This window comes from Phacochoerus africanus, chromosome 11, assembly GCF_016906955.1.
Source record: "Phacochoerus africanus isolate WHEZ1 chromosome 11, ROS_Pafr_v1, whole genome shotgun sequence".
In the NCBI taxonomy this organism is placed as follows: Eukaryota; Metazoa; Chordata; class Mammalia; order Artiodactyla; family Suidae; genus Phacochoerus; species Phacochoerus africanus.
In genome coordinates, this window is record NC_062554.1 from 101,349,720 (window position 1) to 101,362,470 (window position 12,751).

A 12,751-nucleotide genomic window follows, 5' to 3' on the forward strand; every position below is an offset into this window, starting at 1 on the left:
GAAAAAAATATGTAAGATTTGATAGAACAAACTAAAGTTTGAAGACTAAAGCTTCAAGATGTGTCCAGGGAACTTCAGTCTTTGCTCAAATATCAGCTTCTCCATGAGGCCTGCTCCAACCTGCCCAACCACCTTGGCCACATAGCTGACATCCACCTACCCAGCACCCCACCTTGCTCTATATCTTTTTATTGTACATGCCTGTTGGCTACAACATAATTTTTACTTTTTTTTTTTTTTTTTTAGGGTCGCACCTGCAGTATACGGAGGTTCCCAGGCTAGGGGTCGAATCAGACCTGTAGCTGCTGGCCTACACCACAGCCACAGCAACTTGGGATCCAAGCTGAGTCTGCAACCTATACAACAGCTCACAGCAATGCTGAATCTTTAACCCACTGAACAAGGCCAGGGATTGAACCTGCATCCTCATGGATACTAGGCAGATTCATTTCCACTGAGCCACGATGGGAGCTCCCATAATTTTTACATTTATTACTGTCTGACTACAAGAATGACTCTATAGAACAGGGAGTTTTGTTTATTGTTCACTGATAGATTCCTAGCACCTAGAATTATCCTTGGACTCAGTGGCTATTTGCTGGATAGATGAATTAATTAGTGAGGGAGAGTACTTCATATCATAGTTACATAATAGAAAAACAAATGTTTTACTGAGACTCTTCCTTTAATGGATGATATTAAACTGGTAACACAGAAGGTAACTTCAAGAGTTTATCTCTGCTGTTTTCCTATAGCAAGAGAGGAAGGAGAATTTTCCTGAGTGAAATGGCACCTTTAATATTTTTGTGGAGCAGTAGCTCTCTCAGTTCTAACCTATTTTTTAGTTCATTTTCATCAGTTAGAATCAGAACTGTAACTTAAATTTGGTAATTACCCAGCTAAGACATTCACTAGCGGTTTTTTTCTCTATAACTAGCTATACACTCTCCCACTGAAGCATACAGGAAATCTAAGGGTTGAGGCATTTTCTTTGGGCTCACCCAGCCAATTGCAGATTTTCATGGGGCAGTGGAGAAATATAAACATTCATTTTAACTGGCTTTTGCACAAAGCACTTACTAAATCTTTGAAGGGCTCCTTAATGGGTTGAGTCTTTTGAAGAAAAGATTAGAACATCTTTAGAAGGAAACTCACAACTTCAGGTTGGCATGACAATAAGGGAAAATGGAGACTATCAGAAGTGTGCCTGACTGCTGGACGATAGCAAATGGGTACAGCCCAGCCAATCCAAGGCAGGAGGTGTGTTTCCTGTGAGAACAATAGTGAATCAGTCATCACAGCACCAATATTCAACATGGAAGCAAACCTACGCCCCACCCCACCCTACCCCCCAGGCACAGGGAAAACACAGCTGTAGTGGTGGGGAATTCATTCCTGAGGATAAAGAGAGTTAGTTATTCAGTGGCCCAAGGCTATAAAGTCCTGGTTGGGGGGGGGGGGGGGCTTCAGACCACAATTTTGCATATACCTGAGAAGGCCTGGGTGTTTCTATCTGGTCACTCTGTTGAAGAGCCACACTGAGCAGCATGAGCAAGTAAGAAGGAATTGTCTGCTGCCAGACCTGAAGACATGCAAGGCTGCAGGTCACTGTGGAACAGCTCTGCAGCTTAGCTAGAATCCACAGATCTGAGATTTGAAAGTAATTAGTGCCTGAAAGAAATCAATCTGTGAGCAAGGGATCATTTTATAAAGACCTACAATCCAACCTAGACTATTATCAGACTAATGGTATGCCGAGACCAGCTCAGCAGGTGAGAGCTGAAGAATGGGTGCTGTGAAACTTAAGGAAAAGATTAAGATAAAATAAGATACAGAGGCATTTATCTTAATTAAAGGTGGGAACCAGAGGACTCAAGATCTCAGGGACCAAGAGCGCTGCCTCAAGAAACCACACTGCTTTTATTGTGCTTTTTAGGATTACATCAAGTGAGGAGGGGGCTATAGGTGCAGAATATAGGAGGTTTTTTTATTATTTTAAAAAACACATAGCTGGTAGCTGGTTAAGCTTTTATTCTGACCTTTAGTCATTTAATAATCATTAGCATTGAGGAAGCTTGGTGTCAGCTATCTATGCATAGCATCTAGAGAATCACCATTGTGCTTCTGCAGACAGCATGCCTATCTGCAGCAACCCGGTGTGCCTAGGTTTGCAACTCAGTTCTCCCTGCTAATGCATATCCTGCTAAGAACACCTCATAAACCCCTTGGAGCCATGAGGCTCATCTTCCTCTTATTCTTTAGAGGACATATCATGCTGTGCAAACAGAGTGCCTATCTGCACAGGTCCTGGATGCCTAGACCAACGCATTATGTCTCCATTCAGCTGACCATATGAATAACTTAGGCCTTTAGGTCTTTGTTCTTAAGCTTAAGTCATTTACAGCACTGTGACTGTTTTTCAAGCGGGAAGATGGGATAAATAAAGCAGGACAAGATGGAGTTTTCAGCATAGAAAATAGAAGCAAAGAGGCTAAGAAAATATTGCAGAAACATGTCTCCCGACAATGGTAACCACTGCTTTGAGATGCTGTGGCAAAAAAAAAAAAAAAAGCTATTCTTTTGAACTCTGTTGTCTATGAGTTGAAAAAAATGTTTATAGATTAAACAGCAAAAATAAAATATGTAATGCTATTGTCTTTCCTCCAAGAAAGGAAAAATGCCTAATTGGACACTAATTGAGTGTTTCTAACGGGAAGTGGGAAACCTTGCTTTATGCTTTTCATCACAGTCCTTGGTTCAAGGACTTATTATACCTGATGTGTTCCTCCACGTTTCCTGGTATAGTAACCACCTAAACAGCAGAAGTATTGCAGAGGACAGGCAGAACTAGCGACATCCTTTGTGTGGAGGACATGCTCTAAGAAAGTATTCAAAGGAATGGAGCGAAAATTTGGATATTTGACTGAGTTTTTTAAGTAGGTCAGCTGACCAGGAAAGCCAACCATGAGTTTTGCCTTATTTTGTTTTTCTCTCTACTGCCAGCTTTTCAAAGCAAAATCAAAAATCAAAAACCCTTTGAACCTTTCTCAGAACTTAATAATATACAGCAGCTGGTTTCCCCCTGACATTTTTGGAGCACCACCTCTGTGCCCTGAGCTGAGTTAATGCTTCCCATGCATCATTTCCTTCATTTCTCCCAACAATTCCATAAAGCAGGTCCTATTATTTTATTTCCCCGTTTTGCAGGTGAAGAGATTGAGGCTCACAGAGGTTAAAAAGCCTTGCCCAAGCCAAACACAAATAAAGAAGTGGAGTGTGGATTCCGTTCTCAGTGTTTTGTTTGTTTGTTTGTTTGTTTTCAGTTCAGAGTGCATACACCATGGCCAATAGCATCAGATTATTTGGGCTTAAAGGTGATAATTTAGCACACTTAACAAGTGTCCCCCAAACTTTATGGCCATGTTTTGAACTTCAGCAGCGAGTTCAAAACATTTATTTCTCTAAGAAGGGCTAGCAACTTGGAAAAGTTAGAAGGGCATCCTATCAGCCTCTCATTTTTCTTACTTAATTCTTATTAAAGTATAGTTGATTTACAGTGTTGTGCCAATTTCTGTTATACAGCAAAGTGACTCAGTTATATATATGTTTATATTCTTTTTTATATTCTTTTCCTTCATGGTCTATATTCCAGGAGATTGGATATGATTCCCTGTGCTATCCAGTAGGACCTTGTTGTTGATCCATTCTAAATGTGGTAGTTTGCATCTACTAACCCCAAACTCCCCATCCATCCCACTCCCTCCTCCTTCCCCCTTGGCAATCACAAGTCTCTTCTCTATGTCTGTTAGTCTGTCTCTGTTTTATAAATAGGTTCATTTGTGCCATATTTGAGATTCTACATATAAATGATGTCATATGGTATTTGCTCTTTTTCTTTCTTTTTTTTTTTTTTGTCTTTTTGCCTTTTCTAGGGCCACTCCTGCAGCACATGGAGATTCCCAGGCTAGGGGTCTAATTGGAGCTGTAGCCACCGACCTACACCACAGCCACAGCAACACAGAATCTGAGCCTCATTTGTGACCTATACCAGAGCTCACAGCAACGCCAGATCCTTACCCCACTGAGCGAGGCCAGGGATCGAACCTGCAACCTCATGGTTCCTAGTCGGATTCGTTAACCACTGAGCCACGACGGGAACTCCTGTTCTTTTTCTTTTTGACTTACTTCACTTAGCATGGTAATCTCTAGTTGCATCCATGTTGCTGCAAATCCAGCGTCTCATTTTTCAGTTTTCAGGTACATGCTCAAATTTGGGGCAGAGGATAGAATGAGAGAATAAATCTTCCACTGAGTTACTAGATAGATAGATAGACAGACAGACAGACAGACAAACAGACAGGAAAAATAAGGTTTGAAACATAAATGTCCTTTCCTTCTCACCGCTTCTCTAGATTTTGATTGGCGCCGTCATCGCCATGGGCTCGGCTGACAGAGACGGCCGCCTACACCCAGGAGACGAGCTCGTCTATGTGGATGGGATTCCAGTGGCTGGCAAGACCCACCGCTATGTCATTGACCTTATGCACCATGCAGCCCGAAACGGGCAGGTCAACCTCACTGTGAGAAGAAAGGTGCTATGTGGAGGTACGTAACTCAAACCAGCAGTAAGTCGGGGTTTAGGTGGGGAGATGCTTTTCTGAGTCATGGTCCGGACACTTGAGATAACATTTTAAATCAGTTTCTATATTATATGAAGGGAAAAACCAACCTAGATATTCTACGTGTAGCTATGATTTTGAAAGCCTTGCCAGGCCCAACACAAATAAAGAAGTGAAGTGTGGATTCTGTTCTCGGTGTTTTGTTTTGGTTTTTTCAATTCAGAGCCCATATACCGTGGCCAGAACATCAGGTTTTCACCCCAGTAGTGCATTTCCAAGCAGTCTTTGAGGCTGACATTTTCTATAGAGTCATGAAAAATTTCTAGGAAAGCCCGGGGGTAATTTGTGTATGCTCTTTGCTTTTTAGTAGATGCTAGTTATAAGAATATTATAGTACTGAAATATAAAGCTTTTGAAAATGTTCCTTATTGTGTTTACAAACCAAGAACCGCAGCATTCTGATACCATAATAAGGCAACTAGGAAAGAAAATTAGCTTCCTTTATAGAGCCTGATAAAAGGTAACAATAAAACAATTACCTGATTTAGAAAAATATAGCTGTACGTCACTCTGAGAAAACACAATTCATATAACTCCAAAGTTATGAAACAGATAAAGTAGAAGTAATTATTCCCTTTATAACCACTTTCTCAGTTTCATAAAAGAACCCACCAAGACATTTAAAAGTCATTCCTCAGAGTCATGATATGATTCAATTTATATCGCTTCATCTTAATCCCCTCAAAAGATTTATATTTGTAAGGAATACATCTGTTACAAGCACCACACTTTTTTATGATCTGAGCTCTCAGTAACATTTGGAATAGAGTCCCAAACTGCCTGTGTTTTGCCCTGTGAATTACAGGCATGGCAGTACCAAAGATATCCTGTTGTCACCTACCCTAGTGGCCTGCTGACCTCTCTGCTTAGCCCCTGACTGCTTCTCTTACAGACTGATCAAGCTGGAGTTAGGAGGGACCTTAGAAAGAGCAACATCAACTCTCATGTTATAGATGAGGAAACGGAGGCCCAGAGAGTAAGGAGCTCGCCCAGTGGTCTGCAGAGAGTCAGTGACCATGCACAAACTCTTAACTCCCCAGCCACTGCTTCTTTCTGTATGTCATTTTCAGCACCCCCTCCGCATCTCTACCACTGATCCCATGTCCAATGAATTCAAAGATATTAGAACAACTTTAGCAAATGTCACTCCCTAACATAAGGAGTCTTCCATATGTGTTATTATCATAACACATTTGAATCCATAAAAGGGCCACCAGCTAATCACAGGCTATGAATGCCTCAAGAGAATAAGGTTTATTAGCTAAACTAAATATCCTTTTCTATTTGAGTCTTCTAGAAAATAGACTTTGAGCAAGGGCAGTCATTTAAAAGGGCAAGTCAGAAGGATTGTCAACCCTCACCAGTAGAGACCCATGTGTACCTTGTATCCTATGGAGCTTTTGCTAAGAAGTGCCATTCATCTTCAGAAATTCATGGCAGACCACTTGACCCAGTGAAGTAAAACACCTTGAATTATTCCTTATCCTTGGGTGAGATGCCAGGAGGAAGACAGTGTTTGCTTGGTTAACATTTAACTGTCTCTCTCTCCCTCCAGAGTGATTTTTAATAAAAAGTTTGCCATGCTATATGTTCTGTAACCCAAAGATAAATTAAAAAGATACCTGATTTACAAGGAAATACACTACAAAGTGCAAAACCAATGCACCAACATAATTTCATGCTCCCCTTGCCACCAGCTGATTATTGCAAATTAAATTTTGTTCTAATCAACCCAGGCTATTGGAGTGTATGCCAATTGCTGCAAAAAATGTGTTCTTGCAATTTGTGGATCATGTGACTTCCGTGAAGATGCTCTTTGCTGCAGTTCTCACCAACTTTACTCATTTAGGCTTTCAAGTGCATTTCAAGTACATTTAATTTTTGAAAATGTTCTGCTGCAGACTGCTCATTCACACCAAGAGAATTTCCAAGTTAGTTCAGCCCACTCTTCCTTGAAGGCTTCATGAGTATTGAAAACGATTAAGTTCAGCAAAGGATACTTTGATAGTATAAGTCAATGCCTAGAAATAGGATGGAACAGATTTTAAAAACGAGCACAGGAAGACAGCTTTTCTTCATAGCTGCCATTTCTCCAACAGTGAGAAGAGATAGCTACAAATGGATATGACAGTGGAGATGCCATTTTAAGGGTTCTTATCATCATTATTCCGCTTTCCTAAGCAAAGTGAGAGGTGCAAGCCAGGCTCATGATGAGATAGTTCAAAGCCAAGGGGGAATGAGCAGTCAGATTGTGAAGAGACAGAAGACGGGCAGTGTCACCACCTTCTTGCACAGAGGAGCAGTACAGTAGAGAAAGGACTGGGGAGAAGGGAGGTCATAGAGATTATACTCTTCAGCCTTATGCTTGTCTCAACTTCTGCTAATGTCCTGTCTCACCTCAGAGACACTGAGCACTGGTTTTCTTATTGATGCTTTAAAAAAAATTATAAGAGATACAGATACAGACTGATTAGCTCCATTGGGCAAAAATTAAAATAGCACAAAAACCTGCTCCAAATGTTAACATAAAAAAATGTGTACACACTAAGGATAGAAGGCAGATTTTCAATTAGGCAGTGGCAAGCTAGATCCTCAAAAGTGTGAAATTGTGGAACGAAGGATGAAAACATCCAGTAATGTATCCAGTTGTGTTTACCAGATACTTTTAGAACATATCTTGCACCTTAAACTAGTTTTGAGAGAAGCATTATCCATGCCACCAGCTCTGATATTTAGTTGTTTTTTTCCCCCCAAGGATAGTAGAAGAGTGGCTTTAATTGTGACACTGAAAGTATAAATATTTATATGTTTAGTAGCTCAGCTTTGAGACGTTCAGCATAGTGACACATTATTTTGAATACATACTCTTCAACTGAGAGAAGAATGTCTCAGGAATTTCCTAAAGTGTAAATCTAGAATTGATGTGAAAGGAAGTTTTATAACTTAATCAAAACATGTTAGAGTCCATCTTAAAGCTATCAGCATATTTCTTTCTAACACCTAAGGGAAAGTCTAATTCAAGAATTAGATGCTGATGGAGTTCCCTGGTGGCCTAGCAGTTAAGGATTCGGCACTGTCACTGCTGTGGCTTGGGTTTGATCCCTGTCCTGGGAACTTCTGCATGCCACAGGCACAGACAAAAAAGTGAATAAAAATTTTTTTTAAAAAAGAAAGATTTAGATGCTGAGAGATTTAGATGCTGAGAAAGGGAGTTTTCTTGGCAGCTGGGTGAAAAATTTAGCCAGTGTTTAAGGTGCTAGTAAAATTCCCTGTTTCTGGTTTCTATACTTCTGGTCAGTTCTAAATGCAATCCCTTGTTCTTTGTCTGCGAGCATGTCACCATTTAAATAAGTTATCTGCTTTGATGAGCATAAAACAGGAGTGCACAAACTCAAATGCCTGCAGTCGGGTGAGCCCCTAACATGGGCAGGGCCCCAGCTTGCCAGGCACTGTGAGGGTACACTATGCCTTTACATGCTCCAGCATGCATGTCCAAGCTCTCCCACACACATACCCTGTTGCCTCTGCCGTGCTTCAAGATAAAACTTGCACATCTGTTTCTCCCTTCTGGGAGACAGTCCTGAGAAGAGGTCCAGGCACGCCCTGGAAGCAGGCAAGGTCTGTTTGGTTACAGCATCCTAGAATCCTGGTACCCAGTGTATGATGTGCAAAAGAAACCAAGGTTTGGGCTGGAACAAGTCCCTTTAGCCCTGCATGCCCCTCACTCTGTGGGGAAATGAGTACATCAGGAATTTGCAAGAGATGCTAGGAAGTAGTTGGGGCTGTGGCGACTTGCAAACTATATACCCAGTCAAGGGAGCAGAATTGTCCAAACTCTAGTTGATTATTACCAAATATTTCAAGAGAAACTGGAAATCCAACTTCTGTAAAATCTCCATATTTAAAAACAATGGCAATTAATTTTAAGAATTATTAAACACAATCTTGGTCAGCACTGTGTAGGAATAATAAATAGGTCTGCAGACCAGGAACAGCTCTCTGCCAGCAGTTGACTATTCTAGTCAAAACCCTCTCACCTGGAGGAGAGGATCAATGACTCCCACCTCCCCAACAGAGACCCTCTCCCAGTCAGCACAGTAATGAATTCCAGTATGACTGGTAAGGGCATAACAGAATCTTAACCTAAAAATTAATTATTTGGCTTGAGTAGATATTAAGTAACCCATATTCTATACACCCATTTGCATGTGAGCCAAAGGGTGAGTTGAGGATGCTGGGAGTTAGTGAGTTTTTAAAAAAAGGGAGGGGAGCAGTTCCCATTGTGGATCAGCATGTTAAGAACCTGACTAGTGACTCTGAAGATGTGGCTTCAATCCCTGGCCTCACTCAGTGGATGAAGGATCCGTTGCTGCCAAAAGCTACAGCGTATGTCGCATATGCAGCCCAGATCCAGTATTGCTGTGCTCTTGGTGTAGACCAGGAGCTGCACCTCCAATTCAACCCCTAGCTTGCAAACTTCCATATGCCACAGGTGTGGCTGTAAAAAGAAAAAAAGAAAGAAAGAAAGGGAAATGGACATGGTCTCTTGCCACTTTCCTGCATTTTACTGTATTATTCTAAAGCAATGTTGTTCATGCCCCATTCCAGGAAGGGCTGTTGGAGAGAAGACAGTCTCATTTGGGTCTCAAGCCAGCCAAGTGGAAAAATGACATGGAGTCAATTCTACCCCTCAAAGTCAGTCATTGGAAGTCTTCTTAACTCCCTGGTTTTAAATGTGCTCACAATGTCAAAGATAAAGAACTTTGTCCTAGAGGTTGAAGGCGATATCCAGAAGCAATGGAAAAGTATTCTCTTAATGTTTTTGTCTCTTTCACTCACCCAGGGACCACTCACATTGACTTAGGCAATGATTTTCTTTCTTTCTTCCCTCTAGAACGTGTGGCATAGCCACTCCGAGCCATTTACTGCAAAGACAGATAATTTTTCTTTGTGGCTGCTTGACTGACAACTGAGGCTCTCAACCCCCTAAAATAGGACAGCCAGAAAATGAGATCTCTCTTGTCACTGCCTATGACATTTAGTTACTGATTTGGTCCAATAACTCGGGGAGATTTTCAATTTAATGTTGCAGCATAATAATTGTTTGTTTTTCTTCTTCCTGACTATCTCTAATCACTTTATTTCCAACTTGTGCAAGGACTGATAAAGGACATATGCATCACCAAGACAATAACAGCTTGTCTTTCGATGATGTTTTCTAGTGGAGAGAGTTCATTTTACAGGCGGTTTGAAATTCTGGTAGAAAAGAGGGAAAAGCTTTGACACTGACATTTTGTTCTTTTATCACCTCAGTGCGGTTCTTACAGATAAAAAACATCCATTTGTTTTCTCTTATTAAAACCTGATTAATTAAATATTACAGAAAAATTCAAATGTATCAAATGATAATAAGCAGCATCTTGGGTCTTATTCATTCTGCAGTTATAGAAAAGAAATGAAGACCATTTTAAAATCTGAGTATATGGGAGTTCCCATTGTGGCTCAGGGGTTAATGAACCCGACTGGCATGCATGAGGACACGGGTTCAATCCCTGGCCTTGCTCAGTGGGTTAAGGATCTAGCATTGCTGTGAGCTGTGGTGTAGGTCCCAGATGAGGCTCAGATTCTGTGTTGCTCTGGCTGTGGCTATAGCTCAGATTTAACCCCTAGCCTGGGAACCTCCATATGCCATGGGTGTGGCCCTAAAAAGCAAAAAAAAAAAAAAAAAAAGAGTTCTAAGTTTATGAGTAAATGCTGCTCTATTTGCTTTAGGTATCAGTGTAACAAAACATCTTTTAAACAGTGTTCTATCTCTCTGAGTTTTGAACTTTGATTTTTGAAATGAAACGATTTTTCATCTCAGAATGGAATTGTAGCTTAAATTAAGAGCCTTCATTGGAACTTTGGCTAGTTATTTTCAGCTTGCCGTGTAAGACACCTCCCAATGTTCTAAATAGGAGACCAGATCTAAAGACCCAAAAAGGAGTCATTAATTATCATTGTTTTCTATCTTTTCATTCCTCTGTTCCACAAACATCTTTTGCATACATTAATCAGATTGTTCTTTACAGAGAACTACCATATGACCTAACAGTCCCACTCTAGGGCATACATCCAAACAGATTTTCCTTAAAAAAGACACATGCACCCATATGTTCATTGTAGCACTATTCACAAGAGCCAAGACATGGAAGCAACCCAAATGCCCATCGACAGACAATTGGATTTGGAAGATGTGGTACATATATACTATGGAATACTACTCAGCCATAAGAAGAACAAAATAATGCCATTTGCAGCAACATGGATGGAACTAGAGACTCTCATACTGAGTAAAGTCAGTCAGAAAGAGAAAGACAAATACCATATGATATCACTTATATCTGGAATCTAATATAGGGCACAAATCAACCTTTCCACAGAAAAGAAAATCATGGACTTGGAGAATACACTTGTGGTTGCCAAGAGGAAGGGGGAGGGAGTGGGGTAGATTGGGAACTTGGGATTAATAGATGCAAACTCTTGCCTTTGGAATGGATTAGCAATGAGATCCTGCTGTGTAGCACTAGGAACTATGTCTGGTCATTTATGATGGAACATGATAAAGTGAGAAAATAGAATGTATGCATGTATGTGTAACTGGGTGACCATGCTGTACAGCAGAAAAAAAAAAACTGTATTGGGGAAATAACAATTTTTTAAAAATCAGATTATAAGATGGAGATGAAATAGTCCTATTTCTAATTATAGTATTCTACATGCCTGCTTCAGTTTTTCTCATCAGCATACCAAAACCGAGGTATTAAATTAAAAAGACAAAATTCTTTCTTTGATGATAGATCTACTTTCATTTTAGAAACTAGCTTCTCTTGGCTGCCAACTTTCTGTCATTTCTCCCTATAAATATACTTGGTTTCTCATGGAAGTATTGGCTTGATTTATCTGGTTGATAATAAAATATATTTTGCTATAATGCAGAATGTAAATGATTAGGCCTCAAACACCTCCCTTAGAGATTAAAAATTCATCATTCCTTATCACTTACATGCGGAATATAAAAAGTGTATTGGAGTTCCCATTGTGGCTCAGCTGTAATGAATCCAGCTAGTATTCATGAGGACGTGGGTTCAATCCCAGGCTTCACTCTGTGGGTTAGGAATCTAACAGTGCTGTGAACCATGGTATAGGTCACAGACATAGTTTGGATGCAGCTCTCTTGTGGCTGTGGCATAGGTCAGCAGCTAAACCCTCCGATTCCACCCCTAGCCTGGGAACTTCCATATTTTACGCAGGTATGGCATTAAAAAGATAAAAGTATATATTTTTTTGTAATAATAATAAAAAGTAGTACAAACGAACTTATTTACAAAACAGAAGCAGACTCACAGACTTAGAGGACAAACTTAGGGTTACCACAGGGGTAGGGAGGGCCAAGGGATAAACTGGGAATATGGGATTAATAGATGCCCACTAACATATATAAATAGATGACCAACAAGGATTCACTGCATAGCACAGGGAACTATATTCAGTATCTTGTAATGAGCTAGAATGGAAAAGAATCAAGGAAGAAAGTGTATAGATACATACATGTGTGTGTATAACCGAATCACTTTGCTCTACGCCTGAAACTAACAGAATATTATAAATCAAAGTTATACTTCCAATCAAATTATACTGTGCTTCAAGTATAAAAATTTATCAGTTCTCAGCCTGATATCATTGTTCAATTTGATCTTAGAGTGAGCAAAGTAGGAAGCGTGTTACCCACCTACACAAAGTGAATTAACATTTCTAGGCTAACAGCATATCACAAAATTAAATAAAACCATTGCTTTTTAGTAAAATTATGGAGGGTTATTTTACATGGACCTCCCCTGGGCTGTTAGCCCCAACTGTAACCCCTATACAGCAGCATTTCTCATGATGTGGAACCCTCATCCAGATTCCTGTGCCCAATTGTTCCTAGATCTACTAAAAAAAAAACCACTCCTTGTGTAGTCTCTGAAGATACAGCTTTTTAAAAGTTCTTTAAATTTTATGCATAGTATAGTTTAAGATTCTGTCTACCT

The 12,751-nt window shown here is 40.2% G+C and overlaps 1 protein-coding gene across 1 annotated transcript in view; it reads left to right on the forward strand.

Annotated features, from left to right (window-relative positions):
- MAGI2 (membrane associated guanylate kinase, WW and PDZ domain containing 2) overlaps positions 1-12,751 on the forward strand; it is a 1,320,860-nt gene that overhangs the window by 1,163,021 nt on the left and 145,088 nt on the right. Inside the window, exon 14 of the mRNA XM_047751755.1 lies at positions 4,413-4,605. Coding sequence (XP_047607711.1) covers positions 4,413-4,605 — 193 coding nt within the window. The remainder of the gene's footprint in view (positions 1-4,412; positions 4,606-12,751) is intronic.